Source organism: Anolis sagrei, chromosome 9 (genome assembly GCF_037176765.1).
Source record: "Anolis sagrei isolate rAnoSag1 chromosome 9, rAnoSag1.mat, whole genome shotgun sequence".
In the NCBI taxonomy this organism is placed as follows: domain Eukaryota; kingdom Metazoa; phylum Chordata; class Lepidosauria; order Squamata; family Dactyloidae; genus Anolis; species Anolis sagrei.
The window spans coordinates 27,121,273-27,141,805 of NC_090029.1; the positions used below are offsets into that span (position 1 = coordinate 27,121,273).

At 44.7% G+C, this 20,533-nt stretch overlaps 1 protein-coding gene across 1 annotated transcript in view; it reads left to right on the plus strand.

Moving 5' to 3' along the window:
• Positions 1-368: 368 nt before the first annotated feature.
• The window catches only part of SHC4 (SHC adaptor protein 4), a 62,812-nt gene continuing 42,647 nt past the window's right edge, over positions 369-20,533 (plus strand). The window contains exons 1-2 of the mRNA XM_060755306.2: positions 369-1,871; positions 19,240-19,310. Of these exons, the coding sequence (XP_060611289.2) occupies positions 1,287-1,871; positions 19,240-19,310 (656 nt within the window). The 5' untranslated portion in view covers positions 369-1,286. The remainder of the gene's footprint in view (positions 1,872-19,239; positions 19,311-20,533) is intronic.

A 20,533-nucleotide genomic window follows, 5' to 3' on the forward strand; every position in this document is an offset into this window, starting at 1 on the left:
AAAACAGTGCATCACCGCTTCCAGAATCGCAAGCCACATCGTGGAAAAGATTTTCTCTTCTCCGCTTCACCCCCCTTTTTCCAAGCCTCTCATGCTGCATTGCAGAAATAACAGCACACATGCACATACTCACACACAGCTACATGCTGTTTGCTTCCCCCTCCCCTCCCCTCAACAGGAATGAATTAGATCTATTGGCATGGTAATGATTGATGTCTCCATCCATTCACTACCTAGCAGTACATTAAGAACTGCCCCCTTCGCCAAAAAGTCACATTTCGCATGGCTACTAGTTTAGTATATTTATGGTGCATGAGTCACTGGGCTTCCTCCTGATTGGCTGAGGATTGAACACCCCTGGGATTGTCAGTCAGTTCCAGCCATTCTCGGCTCCATTCACAGATTTATTGAGCTTGCACACAGCGAAATTCATTCAGAAAACTTCATTCATAAAATCGGCAACATTCTCTTCTCTCATCCTCCTAGAAAAGAGCCTGCCATGACCTGGAGACGGAGGAAAACAGACAGATGACTCAAAAAAGACGTTTCCCGAGAACCTTTCCATTCATAAGATCATGCTTCGGAAGACCTGAAGCCCAGATCTGCCGGATCATTAATCTACGAGGACTAATTTGGGGCGATACTTCAGTGCTAAGGCATCTAGGTTTTTACTAACTGAGCTAGAGAAGGATTTCGTATGGGATTTCCCCACCTATGATTGAAATTGCAAATTAACAATATTTTCCTGCAGCAGAGCAGTTCAAGATTGAAAGAAAAAGGGTCTTTTTTTTTGTAAGGGGAACAAATCTTTTTTCATTGTTGTGGAGATGCTTCTGCTGTCTCTTTCAGGGCACAAAGTACAGTTTCTCTATTTTTATTTCATTTTTTAACGGCCGACGGAGCTGTGCTCTTTCACGATACAGGGATATGGCAGTGAGTGTTCATAGCCGAGGGCAATGTAGAGCCGGCTTGCCAATGTTACGACCGACCGAGAACAGCTTTGCAGATTAAACAGCTGCAGCTTTCTTTAGTTTTACCTGCATCTGTGTTTCGTTTAGATTTAATTCCAAAGAGCCAGATGTCAGGACATAACGGAACCGGGTTTATCGCAAGCAGGAAGCCGCTCGAGAAACCGTCGAGGACACCGCCAGTGAACCGACCGGCTCTCTTCTTCTTCCTTTTCAAAATTGTTCTGCTTTGCTTAATTCCCTATTTCTTTCTTTCATTCCTAAGAAGGAAGCTGACTTAGGAAGGGAAGGGCACCCGGAGACAGAACTTGGAAGGCTATGAGAGAACGCGTTCCACAAAGCCTGAGTGGACATATACTGTATGTAGGACTGGCAAGAGACCCAGGGATGCTGCACAGGGCAAAGTACAGCCGCTTCAGGAATGAGTCCGTCACACCGTTGGAAGAAGATGCACACGGTGGTTCTCTGCACCTCAAAGCCTCGGCATCCTCTCCAGCTTCGGCACCGAATGTCCCCATCGAAGAGGTTGCCGTCGGCACCCCGAACAGCTCCCTGGCTTTGGGGACTCTGATACCTCGCATGGCTAACATTAAGCTGGCCAACCCTTCTGCCCTCCCGAGCTTCAAGAACTTTTGCCTACGGACTAAAGAGGTGCCCAAGATCAAGCTCACAGAATGCACAACCGTCCCAGCCAGCTCAGCCTTGCCGGACATCAGTTTGTCCACCTGCCTCTCCACTTCGTATTCGCGGGGCGACGAGAAGCCCCCCAAGGCGAACCCAGACCTCCAAGGGGACAGTTTCTTGCTGAGCTGTGAAGACTCTGCCACTCTATCAAAACTGGACAAAGATCTCGGACACAAGGGTGAATCACGTTTGGAAGCCGGGGTGTCGTACACCGTCCGGGTAAGACATTTCCTTTCCTCTCCTTTTTTGAAAAATACCTTGTTTTTACTTGATATAGTATCTGTTTTGAAAGAGAGTTTATATCTTTGAAGTAGTATGTCAGTGTTCAAAGCAACTCTGTCTCAATCTTTGTAACCATTCTGTAAAAAAAAAAATGCTAGTAAAATGGCTTCAAACTACAAGAAAGGAAATTCCACCTGAACCTGAGGAAGAACTTCCTGACTGTGAGAGCTGTTCAACGGTGAAACTCTCTGCCCCAAAGTGTGGTGGAGGCTCCTTCTTTGGAGGCTTTTAAACAGAGCTTGGACGGCCATCTGTTGGGGGTGCTTTGAATGTGATTTTCCTGCTTCTTGGCAGAAGGTTGGATTTGATGACCCATGAGGTCTCTTCCAACTATAGGATAGAATAAGTATCCCCATATTACACATGTGGAAACTGATTATGGGTCTTGCCGTAGAGCAGTGGTTCTCAACCTGTGTGTCCCCAGATGTTTTGGCCTTCAACTCCCAGAAACAGCTGGTAAACTGGCTGGGATTTCTGGGAGTTGTTGGCCAAAACATCTGGGGACCTACAGGTTGTGAACCAATGCCATAGAGTCACCTTTTGGCACTGGGATGTTTGAATGGATTTCCATCTCACTTGCTCATCTGCTGCCACTGTGTTTACATTTGCCTGTCCTAGGTTAAGTATCTAGTTAGGAATATACTACCTAAGCTAGTAAAGGGGAATAAGAAAACCCATGCAACTCCTGGATATTTTTGTGGTTTGCAACCTGTAGGTCCCCAGATGTTTTGACCTTCAACTCCCAGAAATGGTTGGTAAACTGGCAGGGATTTCTGGGAGTTGTTGGCCAAAACATTTGGGGGCCCATAAATCGAGAACCACTGCCATAAAGTCACCTTGTGGCACTGGGATGTTTGAATGGATTTCCAGGTTCTGCATCTCACTTGCTCGTCTGCTGCCACTGTGTTTACATTTGCCTGTCCTGGGTTAAGTATCTGGTTAGGAATATAGTACCTAAGCTAGTAATGGGGAATAAGAAAACCCATGCAACTCCTGGATATTTTTGTGGTTTGCAACCTGTAGGTCCCCAGATGTTTTGACCTTCAACTCCCAGAAATGGTTGGTAAACTGGCAGGGATTTCTGGGAGTTGTTGGCCAAAACATTTGGGGGCCCATAAATCGAGAACCACTGCCATAAAGTCACCTTGTGGCACTGGGATGTTTGAATGGATTTCCAGGTTCTGCATCTCACTTGCTCGTCTGCTGCCACTGTGTTTACATTTGCCTGTCCTGGGTTAAGTATCTGGTTAGGAATATAGTACCTAAGCTAGTAATGGGGAACAAGAAAACCCATGCAACTCCTGGATATTTTTGTGTTTTGCAACCTGTAGGTCCCCAGATGTTTTGGTCTTCAGCTCCCAAAAACAGCTGGTAAACTGGCTGGGATTTCTGGGAATTGTAGGCCAAAACATCTGGGGACCCACAGGTTGAGAACCACTGCCATAGAGTCACCTTGTGGCACTGGGATGTTTGAATGGATTTCTTGGTCCTGCATCTCTTCTGGTCGTCTGCTGCCACTGTGTATATATTTGCCTGTCCTAGGTTTAGTATCTGGTTAGGAATATACTACCTAAGCTAGTGGTGGGGAATAGGAAAACCCATGCGACTCCTGGGTATTTTTGTTATTCATGAATGAAAAAAGCACATGCCGCCCACAACTCCTTGTGCCGCGTGTGTACAAACGTGAGGCAGGGCTCAGTGAAGGAAAAACGTGGGGGGAATACAGTTATTTTTAAAACAGATTCACATCCCTAGTCAGTGTACTACTGCATTCAAGTTACCTGTTGTGGGTAATGTAACCACAAAGGTATCTTAAGGAAATAACCATGCTCTGAGACAGCTGTTTGGTAAGACAAAAATATAATGCATCCTGGTGCAGCCTAGCATAGGATGGAATAATATATGTTTTTTCAATAAATTGGTCTTGATACAGGAATATCATGATGAAGGAGGATGAAATTAAGGCATTTCCCCCTGACAATAAGAATTCTGCCTCCCCAGGAAAAAAAAACTAAATTATTTTCCCACTTGACTTGGAATATCAACCCATTCCCTCCTTTTCCTAATAAATTAAATAAAAAATTATTTTAAAAAATTCTGCCTCCCCAGGGAAATGTCCCTTCAGTCCCCCAAATTGCAACATTTACACCGACCTCAAACAGCAGCCAGGCTTTGAAGCTGCAAGGCTATTCAATGCTAATTGGTCAGTTGCAACATTCACACTTGCCTCGAGCAGACAAGCTTTCTTTCTTCCACCCTGGACATCCACAGATATATAAACCCAATTTTCCTAGTTTCCAGCACTCACAATCTCTGAGGATGTCTGCTATAGATGCAGGTGAAACGTCAGGAGGGAATGCTTCTGGAACATGGCCATACAGCCCGGAAAACTCACAGCAACCCAATCTCCCAAATGTTTAGCATTGCAGTGACTTAAAATTCGAGCCAAGCATTTGGAAATATAATTCAGACATCCAGAGAAAAAGGCTGGCAACGTGATCAAGGGAATGCAAATATAATGGTTCCGGTGATGAATAATTTTTGAGTATCCAACTCTCTGGAGTGTTATAAATGAAGGGACTGAAGGGAAATGTAATTGGGTAAGATGCTCCCTTCTCTTGCATTAGAGTGACACTATACCTGGGTTGCCTTTTGCAATTCATCTCCATCCTCGTGCCTTTGGAAAGGGTGAAGCATGTCTGTTCTGTTTTCTTCCCTTGCATCTCATGGTTAGACCGTCTGTGCGGGGCCTGAGACCTCCCGTGTCCCTGTGCCACCCCTTCTTCCCTCTCCCTTGGGTGTTCATGTGCCTCCGTGAAACACGTGACGAAACGCAAGGAGAGGCAACATCTGTCGTGTGCCTAAACTGTCTCAGGTTGAAAAGGTCTGGCAGCATTTGAAAATGCAAACAATTCCATCTTGGGTGCAATCTGAGTCCTTTTATCCCCAAGGCCTTACTGTAGCTTGTTTACTTTATGAATATATCCAACATCAACACGCTCCCCTTGTCTTCGGATGGATCTGCACTCTTTGAACTGCATGATATGGTCTGTGTAGACCAGGTATGGGCAAACTTTGGCCCTCGAGGTGTTTTGGACTTCAACTCCTGACCTCAGGCCCCTTCCGTCAGATACAAAGTCGCAGGTTTGAATTTGGGGAGCAGCATGAGCTTCCCCTGGGGCTAGCTTCTGCCAATCTATCATATAAATGTGAGTAGATCAATACGTACCGCTCCGGCAAGAAGGTACCAGGGACTGGTGTGAGCTCCCGCTGTTAGCCCCAGCTTCTGCTAGCCTAGAAGGCACGTGACCATGGAGGTGTCAATGGACAGCGCTGGCTCTTCAGCTTAGAAATGGAGATGAGCATCACCCAGCTTCTGTGGAAAGGTGATGGTGCTCCATGCAGTTGTGCTGGCCACATGACCTTGGAGGTGTCTATGGACAACGCTGGCTCTTCAGCTTAGAAATGGAGATAAGCATCACCCAACTTCTGTGGAAAGGTGATGGTGCTCCATGCAGTTGTGCTGGCCACATGACCTCGGGGGTGTCTATGGACAACACCGGCTCTTCAGCTTAGAAATGGAGATAAGCATCACCCAGCTTCTGTGGAAAAGTGATGGCGCTCCATGCAGTTGTGCTGGCCACATGACCTTGGAGGTGTCTATGGACAATGCTGGCTCTTTGGCTTAGAAATGGAGATGAGCATCACCCAGCTTCTGTGGAAAGGTGATGGCGCTCCATGCAGTTGTGCTGGCCACGTGACCTTGGAGGTGTCTATGGACAATGCTGGCTTTTTGGCTTAGAAATGGAGATGAGCATCACCCAGCTTCTGGGATGTAATAAGAGCATGGACCACCGTGGCCAAGTCAGGCTTCCCAAGGTACAGGTAGATCAATAGGTACCGCTCCGGCGGGAAGGTAGCGGCGCTCCATGCAGTCATGCCAGCCACATGACCTTGGAGGTGTCTATGGACAAGCTGGCTCTTCAGCTTAGAAATGGAGATGCGCACCAACCCTCACAGTCGGACACGACTGGACTTAATGTCAGGGGAAAACCTTTACCTATATTATATTATAATTATTATATATTATAATATTATAATGGCGCAGTGGGTTAAAGCGCTGAGCTGCTGAACTTGCTGGTCGAAAGGTCACAGGTTCAAATCCAGGGAGCAATGTGAGGTCCTGCTATTAGCTCCAGCTTCTGCCAACCTAGCAGTTCGAAAACATGCAAATGTGAGTAGATCAATAGGTACGGCTCCAGCAGGAAGGTAACAATGTTCAGTGCAGTCATGCTGGCCACATGACCTTGGAGGTGTCTATGGACAATGGCAGCTCTTCGGCTCAGAAATGGAGATGAGCACCAACCTCCAGAGTCGGACTCGACTGGACTTAATATCAGGGGAAAACCTTTACCTTACCTTTATATTTCCTTTGCAATACATAGGGGTTTCCCATATTATTTCACAATGTTGGGCCTAACCTTTCAACATTTCAGGGGAGAAAACCAGAACAAACATAGCCAAGTAATGCCAAAGGCTTTCATGGCCAGAATCACTGGGTCGCTGTGAGTTTTCCAGGTTGCATGACCATGTTCCAGAAGCACTCTCTCCTGATGTTTTGCCCACATCTATGGCAGGCATCCTCAGAAGTTGTGATGTCTGAGGATGCCTACCATAGATGTAGGTGAAACGTCAGGAGAGAATGCTTCTGGAACATGGCCCTACAGCCCGGAAAACTCTCAGCAACCCAATGGCCAAGTAACTTCAGAGTAAGGCAAACACTATTAATAAGAAATAATACACAAGTTAAGGGAGATCTATGGAGAAGGGCAAGATTCGGCCCCTTCTTCTTCTCTTACCTTTGCCGATTTAACAGAGTATTTTTCACTCTTTGCAGCAACTGAAGTAAGCTGAGAGCAAAGGCTGAAAGAGAAGTTAGGACACTTTAAAAGCTGTTCACAAAGTGGGATGATAGAGAATTAATTCGGATTGTGCATATCAAATTGGGACAGTTGAAGGGCATGGTATGAATGCAAAAAAATGTCTGGTGGCATCTTGGAAAGTCTAATGTCTAAACCCAAGTTTGCCCATGCCTGGTCTAAATAGTCACAGAGGGTAGATATGTATGGAAACCACTCAGAGCTGAATAAATGTCTTTGTTGCTGGTTGACTCTTATGAGCTGGGAGCTGCGAAACCCAAGTTTGGCCACTATGCACAGCTTCAGGCTTTGCAACTCACAAGCTGCAGGCCCTTGTTATGCAGTCTCGGTTTGTATACAGAAAAAGGTTCCATTTAAGGTGGAATCAGGTGTCAAACAGGGTTGTGTTATTGCCCCAAACTTATTTTCCATCTTCATCGCTATGATACTTCATCTTGTTGATGGGAAGCTTCCCACCGGAGTGGAAATCATCTATCAGACAGATGGCAAGCTATTTAACCTCAGCGGACTGAAAGCCAAAACCAAGGTTACAACAACATCTGTTATAGAAATCCAATATGCTGATGACAACTTCGTCTGTGCGCATTCAGAAGATCTGCAAGCCACTCTAAACACCTTTTAAGAAGCTTACGAGAAGCTCAGCCTGTCATTGAACATCAAGAAAACTCAAGTGCTCTTCGAGCAGTCACCAGCCAATCCCTCTCCAATGCCTGAAATACAGCTTAATGGTGGAACATTAGAAAATGTTGACCATTTCCGCTCCCTTGGCAGCCACCTCTCCACAAAAGTCAACATTGATACTGAAATACAACACCACCTGAGCTCTGTGAGTGCAACATTTTTCCGAATGAAGCAGAGTGTTTGAGGACCGGGACATCCGTAGGGATACCAAGGGGCTTGTTTATAAAGCGATTGTCGTCCCAACCCTGCTATATGCCTGCGAGACGTGGACTGTCTACAGACGTCAACATTGACACCGAAATACAACACCGCCTGTGCTCTGTGAGTGCAGCATTTTTCTGAATGAAACAGAGAGTGTTTGAGGATCGGGACATCCATAGGGATATCAAGTTGCTTGTTTATAAAGCTATTGTCTTCCCAACCCTGCTATATGCCTGCGAGACGTAGACTGTTTACAGATCAACATTGACACTGGAATACAACACCACCTGAGCTCTGCGAGTGCAGCATTTTTCCGAATGAAGCAGAGAGTGTTTGAGGACCGGGACATCTGTAGGGATACCAAGGTGCTAGTTCATAAAGCTATTGTCCTCCCAACCCTGCTATACACCTGTGAGACGTGGACTGTCTACAGACGTCACATGCAATTCCTGGAACGATTCTATCAGCGCTGCCTCCGGAAAATCCTGAAAATCTCTTGGGATGACAAGTGGACAAATGTCAGCATGCTGGAAGAAGCAAAGACCACCAGCATTGAAGTGATGGCCATCTGCCATCAACTCCGCTGGTCCAGCCACGTTGTCCGGATGCCCGACCACCATCTCCCAAAGCAGTTGCTCTACTCCGAACTCAAGAATGGAAAATGGAATGCTGATGGGCAGGAAAAGAGATTTAAAGATGGGCTCAAAGCCAACCTTAAAAACTCTGGCATAGACACTGAGAACTGGGAAGCCCTGGCCCTTGAGTGCTCCAGCTGGAGGTCAGCTGTGACCAGCAGTGCTGTAGAATTTGAAAAGGCATGAATGGAGGGTGAAAGAGAGAAACATGGCAAGAGGAAGGTGCATCAAGCCAACCCCGATCGGACCACCTTCCACCTGGAAACCTTCACTTTGGGAGAACATGCAGGTCAAGAACAGGGCTCCATAGTCACCTACGGACCCACCTTGGAGAATTATCCTACTCGAACAACAAGTAAGTAAACAGAAAAACATAGATAAACTAACCGCGCCAGATGCATGCCAACCCCAGGCATGCTGTCCAATGTTTGTGATCCCTGTTGAAGAAAGGGACATATGTGGCTAAGGAACATCAGAGTTATGGTCAAGATGGCTACTAAGTATTAATGAGGAAGAACACACAATGCAGAAGTGTGCGCAGCAGTTTGCTTTTGCCTGAGATTTCTGGGAAGGGCACTGAATCGTGACTATGGCTGCCAAATTGGGAATGGTGGAGGATATGTGATACAGTGCAATTGTGAAAGATTTTCAAACGAACATCCTGCCTTGTTCGAAAAGCAGACTGCAATGCACAGGCAGATAGGTGTACAGCAAAGATAGGTCGGGTGTGGAAAATGTGGTTCTCGAGAAATCACTGATGCAGCAAGACATTTCCTCTGCCAGGAAGTGAAAGAGAAGACAGCACATTCAAATAAGGTTAGCTGGCTTACCGGATGCCACATCTTTGTCGGAAATTCCCACGTTTATATATATATATATTTAAAGATCCACCTTATACACAAAGATTTGACCCGACAAAGAATGGTTAATGTATTGTTGAAGGCTTTCATGGCTGGAATCACTGGGTTGTTGTAGGTTTTCCAGGCTATATGGCCATGTTCTCTCTTGATGTTTTGGCTCAGGATGCTTGCCATGGATGCAGGCAAAACGCCAGGAGAGAATGCTTCTAGAACATGGCCATATAGCCCGAAAAAGTGTGCAACATTCACACTTGCCTCCCAGCAGACAAGAGTTCTTTCTCCCATAAATAGAGAGAAACACTCAGAAAACAGAGGAATTCCAGACACGAAACAATCTGAGCCAGCTAACACCTCCTAACAAAGGGTCTCCCCAGGCAGGAAGCAGTCAGGCTTTGAAGCTGCAAGGCCATTGAATGCTAATCAAGGTGGCCAATTGCAACATTCATGCCTCCAGCAGACAAGAGTTCTTTCTCCCACCCGTGGCATTCCACAGTTATATAAACCTCACTTGCTTAGTTTCCAACAGACCTCACAACCTCTGAGGATGCCTGCCATAGATGTGGGTGAAATGTCAGGAGAGAATGCTTCTGGAACATGGCCACACAGCCTGGAATACACACAACAACCCAAACATTTACTGGTAACAAATCAGCATTTTAATGGCTTGTTAAACAGGCTGAAGGCCAGTCGAAGCAGTCTGCACAACAGATTCATGGCAATGCCTAAAACAGCCACTAGATGGCATTTAGAAAACTTTTACTGTTCCCCAAAACTTTTCAGGATCCTAACATTCAGTTCTTGTGGGTTTTTTCGGGCTATATGGCCATGTTCTAGAGGCATTTCTCCTGACGTTTCGCCTGCATCTATGGCAGGCATCCTCAGAGGTGAGGTCCTCACCTCTGAGGATGCCTGCCATAGATGCAGGCGAAACGTCAGGAGAAATGCCTCTAGAACATGGCCATATAGCCCGAAAAAACCCACAAGAACTGAGTGATTCCGGCCATGAAAGCCTTCGACAATACATTGATCCTAACATTGATCAAAGGGGACCCCATTTGGGTTTGAGACCCTCTGTTTAAGAAGCAGTGTGTCACAGAGACACCATATTGGGTTGTTGTAGTTTTTTTTTTGGGCTATATGGCCATGTTGTAGAGGCATTCTCTCCTGACGTTTCGCCTGCATCTATGGCAAGCATCCTCAGAGGTCGTGAGGTTTCACTTGCATCTATGGCAAGCATCCTCACAATTTCTGAGGATGCCTGCCATAGATGCAGGCGAAATGTCAGGAGATAATGCCTCTAGAACATGGCCATATAGCCCGAAAAAAACTACTACAACCCAGTTATTCTGGCCATGAAAGTCTTTGACAAGACACCATATTGTTCAAATCTGTGAATAATGAGATCCGCCAAAGTTAAACCTGTAAATGTGAAGAACTAACTCCATCTTCTTGGAACTAGCAACTGAATTTAGCCTGAAATCTCTGGTTATTTTTAGAGCTGAACAGAAGAAGAAGTTGTAAAGTTCCACATCACAGCTTTGAAGCACAAGTGAGAAGATCTTAAAGAAAAATTTGATCCAAAACAAGACATTTTTCCATATTTAGAACATGCAGGCTCGTGCCTCGGATATTTTTATCTCTGCTGTTAAATGTGGTGGGAGGAAATGAACAGCAGCAGCCACGATGCTAAGGAGATGCGGCTGTCCTCCTCCAACTTGGCACTCCTTCCTACTCATTCCTAGTTATACGAGGGTTGAATGAAAAGTAATGCCTCCACCTTCGTTACTTGGGTTTGGATGGGAATATTTTAACAAATCAAATGCAGAAATAATCCTTAGAATGTGCTCTTTAACTACCACTATTCACTTTTCCACATAATCACCAGACAATTGGATACATTTCTGCCAACGATGAGCAATTTTCTGAAGCCGTCATGGAAGAAGTCGACACTCTGTTTCCGCAACCAGTGTTTCTCTTAGGAGCCTCCGGTGGCGCAGTGGGTTGAACCCTTGTGCCAGCAGGACTGAAGACCGACAGGGCGCAGGTTCGAATCCAAGGAGAAGTGGATGAGCTCCCTCTATCAGCTCCAGCTCCTCATCTGGGGACATGAGAGAAGCCTCCCACATGGATGATAAAACATCAAATCATCCGGGCGTCCCTTGGGCAACGTCCTTGCAGACGGCCAATTCTCTCACACCAGAAGTGACTTGCAGTTTCTCAGGTCGCTCCTGACACGACAAAAAAAAGTGTTTCTCTTATCCTGGGTACCCATCGTGCACAGATCTTCCAATACCCAAGGAAAGCAATAATGCTGATTATGCTTGAAATTTCTTTCTGAGTGATATGACGATAGTCCTGAATCATCTCTCAACTTTTGCTTGTAAAACTCGGTGGTTGCTGTCACAGGACGTCCAACTCTTTGTCACGCAAGTCAGATGTTCCCACCTCAACATCTTTGAACTTACTCACCCAACAACACACAGCACTCACATCAACACAATCACCATCAACAGCTTGCATTCTCTGATGAATCTCCTTTGAGGTGACACCTTCTGCTGACAAGAATGACTTGTCTTGTCGAAGGCTTGTCAATGACTTGTCGAAGGCTTTCATGGCCAGAATCATTGGGTTGTTGTAGGTTTTTTCAGGCTGTATGGCCATGGTCTAGAGGCATTCTCTCCTGACGTTTCACCTGCATCTACCTCTGAGGATGCTTGCCATAGATGCAGGTGAAACGTCAGGAGAGAATGCCTCTAGACCATGGCCATACAGCCCGAAAAAACCTACAACAACCCAATTCAATGACTGCACGTTGCTTAAGTCACATTGACTGACCGTCTGCGCAGGGTTCCATACTTTAACAACACAACCGTTCAATGCTAAGGCTTCCAACCAAAATGGAAGTGTAGAGGAGAGTCTACTGAACAAGCCAGTACCTGCCGCATCTGTTGAGGAGTTATGAAAGTGGAAGCATTACTTTTCACTCAACCCTCATATATATGTTTTTATATTGTTATGTTGATTGTTTTTAATTGCTCTAATTGCTCTATTGTGAATGTATGGCATTGAATTGTGCCAGCCTTGAGTCACCATATGGCTAAGAAAGGCCGGCTATAAATATCGTAAATATATAAATGGTTCAGTTTACACAACTGGGACCCATGCATTAGATAGCAATCCTTCTGCTGCTGTAAAAGAAAGCAGCAATGCAACACTTTTGTTGTCACGTGCCCCTCAGGTTGTTTTTGACCCTAAGACCACCATAAATCATGGGGTTTCCTGAGCAAGATTTGTCCAAAGGGAGAATGATTTGGTTTTTCTCTGAGGCTGAGAGAGTGTGGCTTGCAAAAAATTTAAAATGTTAACATAGTCTGCAATTGTACATATGCACACATGAACATGTCTGTTGCATTAGTTTTAGTGACAGCATGTATAGATCTTCGTCCTGTTCTGGTTTGGTGGGGAAAGTCCTGATTAATCCTGAGTCGTCCCACTTTCTCAAATGTCTCAGTTTCTCTCTCTTCCTCTCTAATTCCCCCTTTGCCCTCAGTTTCCTTCAATTGTGGCAAACTTAAGCCCCTTTCACACTACTCTTGCACAGCAGAGTAGGAAGTAAAACACTCCCTTGACTCCTGAAAGGAGTATTATTTCTGTACTAGCCGTCCCCTGCCATGCGTTGCTGTGGTGCAGTCTGTGTATATGTGTTTTGTCTATGTATATGTGTATATGTGTGTGTATATATTTGTGTATATGTGCATATATATGTGTGTATATATATATGGTTTTGCGCATGCACTTTAATGTATTTTTTAAAATGGCTTTTAAAGTCCCCTCTGCTGTGTTTTTCAGTGTTTTTATGAGTGATGGTCACTCTTTGGTCTGTTAGGGGTATAGTGTCCAAATTTGGTGTCAATTTGTCCCATGGTTTTTAATTATGTTAATTCACAAACGAACATTATATTTTTATTTATATAGACTAGCCGTCCCCTGCCACACGTTGCTGTGGCCCAGTCTGTGTATATGTGTTTTGTGTATGTGTGTATATGTGTGTTTGTGTATATATGTATATATATGTGTGTGTGTGTGTGTGGATGTGTGGTTTTGTGCATGCGTTGTAATGTATTTTTTATTTTTTGGGTTTTTAAGTTTATTTTTTGGCTTTTTATGTTTTTCAGTGTTTTATGAGTGATGGTCACTCGTTGGCCTGAGAGGTGTCTTGTGTCCAAATATAGTGTCAATTCATCCAGTGGTTTTTGAGTTATGTTAATCCCACAAACGAACATTACATTTTTATTTATATAGATTGAAGGCTTTCATGGCTGGAATCACTGGGTTGTTATAGGTTTTTTGGGCTATATGACCATGTTCTGACATTTCGCCTGCATCTATGGCAAGCATTCTCAGAGGTCGTGAGGTCTTTTTATTATTTCTGTTTACATTTCCCTCTTTCTTTCTCATAGTATGTAGTCCCTGTATGCCCAGTGAATAGCGCTCTCTTCTCTGAGTGTTGACCCAGCCTTGTTTCTGCCCAATTGCTGTGCCTCTCCATGCATCCCGATATCTCCTGGGAAGGAAATGAACTTCAGTGACTCAGTGCTTCTTCAACTCATCTATGATTCAGGAGGTGGGGGATATTTTTAGCTTCTCCCTCTTGTTTTTGATCTGGTGCACTGGGTGCAAACGCTTAATTATAATATCCGGGGAGGGATGCTCGGAGCACAGGTGTCTGCTCAAAGACCCTCACAGCAGCTCCAAAATCGCATCAAAGACACGGGCAGAGATAGTGGGTTGCAACTGCTCCAGCCACTTCCTTTGCAATTATGGCGGATGAGTCATCCGCCTTGGCATCCTGGGGGTGACTGACCTGGCACCGAGGCCTGGCTGTTGTGCTTAATCCAGGCTTGGACAGTTAAGCATTACACTGCACGCCGTGTATATCTCTGTTTATTCAAATCTAATGCTCACCTTTTTTTGGGGGGGGGATTACTTTGGCAAAATTAGGGAGCACATTAGATTTGCATAAAATGGTAATCTTAGTCATGAGCCAAAGCAAAGCAAAGCAAAGTTTATTGAATAGTCTATTGACCGCATCAACATTAAAAACAAAAACGGAAACGTGCACAAACAGACAACAATCACCATCCCTGAGCCAAAGCAAAAGGGGAAGCCACTCCAGGAGCCCTTCAGGGTTTCTCAACCTGGGGGTCGGGACCCCTGGGGGGGGGGTCATGAGAGGGTGTCAGAGAGGTTACCAAAGACCATCAGAAAATATATTATTTTCTGTTGGTCATGGGAGAACTGTGAGCAAGTTTGGTTCAATTCCATCGTTGGTGGAGTTCAGAATGGTCTTTGATTGTAGGTGAACTATAAATCCCATCAACTAAAACTCCCAAATGTCATGGTCTATTTCCCCCCAAACTCCACTAGTGTTCACATTTGGGCATATTGAGGATTCGTGCCAAGTTTGGTCCAGATCCATCATTGTTTGCTTCCACAGTGCTCTCTGGATGTAGGTGAACTGCAACTCCAGAATTCTATGTCAGTGCCCACCAAGCCCTTCCAGTATTTTCAGCTGATTATGGGAGTTCTGTGTGCCAAATTTGGTTCAATTCCATCCTTGGTGGAGCTTAGAATGCTCTTTGATTGTAGGTGAACTATAAATCCCAGTAACTACAACTCCAAAATGACAAAATCAATCTCCCTCAACCCCACCAGTATTCAAATTTGGGCATATCAGGGATTTATGCCAAATTTGGTCCAGTGAATGAAAATACATCCTACATATCAGATATTTACATTATGATTCAGAACAGTAGCAACATTACTATTATGAAGTAGCAACAAAATAATGTTATGGTTGGGGGTCACCACAACATGAGGAACTTATAGCAAGCCTTCCAGTATTTTCTGTTGACCAAGTTGGGTTCAATACTATTGTTGGTGGAGTTCAGAATGCTCTTTGATTGTAGGTGAACTATAAATCCCAGCAACTACAACTCCCAAATGACAAAATCAATTCCCCCCAACCCCACCAAGTATTCAGATTTGGACGTATTTGGTATTTGTGCCAAATTTTGTACGGTCAATGAAAACACATCCTGCATACCAGATATTTACATTACAATTCATAACAGTAGCAAAACTACAGTGATGAAGTAGCAATAGAAATAATTTTATGGTTGGTGGTCACCACAACATGAGGAACTGCATTAAGGGGTCGCGGCATTAGGAAGGTTGAGCGCCACTATTCTACAGTATAGATGCACCCTATTTGTGCCAAATCAAGGACTGCTGGAAGGTAAGGGTAAAATGAGAGTGTAGTTCCCTCACCCTTGAAAGTTGTCCTCACTTTCTTAGAGCTCTGCTTCTTGCCTCAAATTGAGGCTTCTGCAGACAGTTTTGCCTCTTTTCCTGTTGCTTTCCAGGGCTGACCCCATTATTAGGCAAGATGAGAAAAGCACCTTGAAGGTTTCGTAAAAGGATTGCAAATGTTTATTTGCTTTTATCCCACTGGAGCATTGCAGCACACCCAAATCCCTGGGAGTCACCCTGGACCATGCTCTGACCTACAAGAAGCACTGCCTGAATATCAAGCAAAAAGTGGGTGCTAGAAACAATATCATACGAAAGCTGACTGGCACAATCTGGGGATCACAACCAGACACAGTGAAGACATCTGCCCTTGCGCTATGCTACTCTGCTGCAGAGTATGCATGCCCAGTGTGGAACACATCTCACCACACTAAAACAGTGGATGTGGCTCTTAATGAGACATGCCGCATTATCATGGGGTGTCTGTGCCCTACACCACTGGAGAAATTGCACCACCTGACATCCGCCGGGAAGTAGCAGCCAATAGTGAAAGGACCAAGGCAGAGACATTTCCAGCTCATCCCTTGTTTGGGTATCAGCTGGCACATCAATGACTTAAATCAAGAAATAGTTTTCTAAGATCTACAGAGACACTCGCTGAAACACCTCAGCAAGCGAGAGTCCAAAAGTGGCAGGCTCAACCCCAGCACCACAACCAATGGCTGGTACCAAATGAGAGACTCCCCCCGGGCACACAGAGGACTGGGCGACTTGGAAGGCGCTGAACAGACTGCGCTCTGGCACCATGAGATGCAGAGCCAACCTCAAGAAATGGGGCCACAAAATGGAATCCACGACATGCGAGTGTGGAGAAGAGCAAACCACTGACCACCTGCTGCAATGCAACCTGAGCCCTGCCACATGCACAATGGAGGACCTCCTTGCAGCAACACCAGAGGCACTCCAAGTGGCCAGATACTGGTCAAAGGACATCTAATCAACTACCAAGCTTGCAAATTTTGAGCTTTGTCTGTTTGTTTTGTTCTGCTAGAAATGTAATATAATTGTCTGGTTGCCCCTGACACGATAAATAAATAAATGAATTATATATAAATAAATTTGTTTTTATTCTCCTTGAATTGCCAGGGATGCAGAGATCCACCTGTGGGTTTGGGTTTTGTTTTGTTTTTTCTGTCTCTTGTGGCAAAATTTTGGACTGGTGTGGGAATGATGCAGTTGAGCTTGGCTTCATCCTTTATTGATCTGCCTTGGGCCGCACAATGTCTTTGGGCCAAGCCTTTCCCCTTGCTCTTGAAACAGTGTGCTATTCAGGCCTCCCGGCTGCAGCTTGGAAGTAAATGTGTCTCCTGTGCAACCCTAATCAAGATTAACTCCACTCTGCAGGATAATGGATGGCAAAGCCCCCGTTTTGATTTCCCTCCTGCCTCCACCTCTGCCCCCCTCTTTGCACCGTTCCGCTTCCCACGCATCTGTTCGGGGTGATCTTACTCACAGTCATATGATCTCAGCCTATGACTCACCTACTCCTCCAAATCGGTGGCTTCATCAAGAATGGCAAAGCTCAGCCAGCCAGTTTCGAGGACTCTCAGAAGAGAAAACACAACACACACGTAAAATACTTGGAACGCTTTACAGAGTGTAGATGGCATATTTTGATTAATCAAAGACATCTAATTGCCAGGGGAAGGTTTAAAAGGTGTGCTTTGCAACGTTTGGATTTCTTAACATTCACAGTTTGAACTTTTGCAAGGTCCCCTTCTCCATTTGCCCATTTAAAATTACATCGGAGACTGGGGAGTTAGTTGCAGAATCTTATTCTTGTAAGGCATGTCACTCAAATTTTTTGCTCTTTATATATATGGCGTGGACTGGTCCATGAGGTCACAAAGAGTCAGAAGCGACAACAATAAAATATATTATATGGTATATATTGTGCCCTGGAGTCAGGGGCGGCTCAACCCATTACGCAAAGTAAGCATATGCAGTATAGTTGATTTTGCCCAGGGCCACTCTTGAGGCGCTCTGGGGGGGAAATAGACCTTGACATATGCGAGTTGTAGTTACTGGGATGTATAGTTCACCTACAATTAAAGAGCATTCTGAACTCCACCAATGATGGAATTGAACCAGATATGGCACACAGAACTCCCATGACGAACAGAAAATATATATCAGTGATTGGTTTTGGGAGGGGGGGGGGCAAAATACTGCTTGCTTACCATTGAAAATTACCTAGGGTCGCCTCTGCCTGGAGACCCCGGTGACACAGTGGGTCAAACCACTGAGCTGCTGAACTTGCTGACCGAAAGGTCACCAGTTCAAATATGGGGAGCGAGGTAAACTTCTGCTGTTAGCCCCAGCTTCTGCCAACCTAGCAGTTCAAAAATATACAAATGTGAGTAGATCAAAAGGTACTGACTTGGCGCAAAGGTAATGGCACTCCATGCAGGCATGCCAGCCACACGACCTTGGAGGTGTCTATGGTCAACGCCAGCTCTTTGGCTTAGAAATGAAGATGAGCACCAACCCTCAGAGTCGAATATGACTAGACTTAATGTCAGGGGGAAACTTTAACCTTAACCTATATATTGTGCCCTGCTGGAGGAGACATAAGGCTTTGATACAAAGCAAATGGTAGCAATGTCAACCAGGCTTCCAAAGGATTCTTTATTATGAGGGATGCCCCTTATTTGAGGATCGGAAACCTTGTCCCTGATCAGACTGGCCGGTGTCTTTTATTATAAAAATGCCCCCTGTTTGAGGGCTAGAAAGCTTTTCGTTTTGATACAGATTGAAGAACATGTCTTTGTGCAGGCCCTTCATAAAGACATAAGTGTAGGCCCTTTCATGTTACATCACACATGTGTGCCATGTGATGTGGACAATATGCTACTTTTACAGAGAAACACATAGATTTTTTTTTCCGTGTCAGGAGTGACTTGAAAAACTGCAAGTCGCTTCTGGTGTGAGAGAATTGGCTGTCTGCAAGGACAGGGGATGCCTGGATGTTTTGATGTTTTACCATCCTTGTTCGAGACTTCTCTCATGTCCATGCATGGGGAGCTGGAGCTGACAGAGGGAGCTCATCCATGCTCTCCCCAGATTCGAACCTCTGACCTGTCAGTCTTCAGATCTGCTAGCACAAGGGTTAAACCATTGCACCATTGGGAGCTCCACCCTATTAATATACTTTCAGCACATCTTTGTTCTCAAATGTTTGGGGTGTTCATCATTGTCTCACATCAAACATGGATTTTTTCCACATTGCAGTAGCAGTGTTATCATTTTATCATCCATTTGGCCTGTCCATTGTGTTTGATTTTATATATGTCAATCTCCTTTGTTTATTTTATTTTGCTACTTTGTGTATTTTATGTATTTTATTCTGATGAAATTTTGTTGCCTGCATTTTGTAATTTATTTTGCTGCATTGTATCTTTGAGCTTGGCCTCATGTTATCCGCTGAGTTGTTGTTGTTGTTATCGTTATGGCATATTCTCAACTGGGGAGGTTGTGGAAGGATCGTATGCATTCTTGTTTTTGTCTTTTTTTAAATGAAGGAGCATCGCCTGTAACTGTATTGCGATTGGAATGTTTTTCTCTTTATATTTCTAGATAATCATATTTCTTTCTTTCTTTCGTTCTCTCCCTCCAGTATATGGGCTGTATTGAAGTGCTGCAGTCAATGAGGTCTCTGGATTTTGGCACACGGACACATGTTACCAGGTAAGTCGCTCAAGTGGGGAGGGGGAATAACCAGTGAAAACGGGGGAATTGGTTTCCCTCCTACTGTTGCAACTCAGGGTAGTTTTCACCTTGCTCCAGACACCACCACACCACAGCTGTAGGTTTTGTAGTTTATTAAGGAAAAGGTAAAATCAAAACAAAGTAAAAGAAATGCAAAAGTTCCATTGGCAATACAAAGACTTAAATGCAAAGACAAAGTTCCCAAGATCCAAAAGCAAATCAGGGAGCATAATCCCTTAGCAATGGTCAAACAAGAGTCCATGGAAAACAGTTGAGAACAAGATCCAAATCCCAGACCCAGGAAGCCAGAAGCGTGCTGCTAAAAGCCAAAGTTAATCCACAGAAGTTTGCATGAGACTTAGGCAATCCCTCATTATCCAAGTATGATGGCCTTCCAAGTGTAGTGTCTTGGCGGTGGATACATTGGTGACTATTCTTGACCTGCATGTTCTACCACAATGAGGTACCTATCTGCACTAAGATGTTAGTGTAGCTTGGCATCATCTCCAAAGTGCGGCAGCTAAAGTTACTTACTTAGGCGATCCCTCATTGTCTGAGTATGATAGCCTTCCAATGGTAGGGTATTGGCAGTGGATATGTTGGTGACTGTGGAGTCCTATTCTTGGCTTGCATGTTCTTTGACAGTGAGGACATTGGATTCCAGGTGGAAGGCTGTCCCAGTCATGGTTGGCTTGATGTGCCCTCCTCTTGATGGGAAACGGTGGGGGAATTTAAGTTTGTGAATACATAACCAGTTTGTGCTTTCATTGCTGTCTGAAAACATTTTTTTTGTTCTGTATCCTTCACTAAATGGCCAGAGAAAACAAAGGGAAATCCTTGAATGTGTTCCTATTAATAAGCAACCAATGAGAAACTAATAAGTAACTAACACAGGTATGGATGAACTTGGGTCCTCCAGGTGTTTTGGGGAAAAGGAAGAGGTGTGAGACTGTTAGGAATGGTGGGAATTGAAGTCCAAAACACCTGGAGGGCCCAAGCTGGCCCATGCCTGGTTTAGCAGATGAAAGGAGAATACATTTTTAATATTTATTTATTTATTTATTTCGCGCATTTCTACCGCGCCATTCTCAACCCCCGAGGGGGGACTCAGGGTGGCTTACAAAAGGCACAATTCGATGCCTACATAAACAATAAAATAAAACATATATAAACAGCAATTATAAACAATTAAAACAATCAAT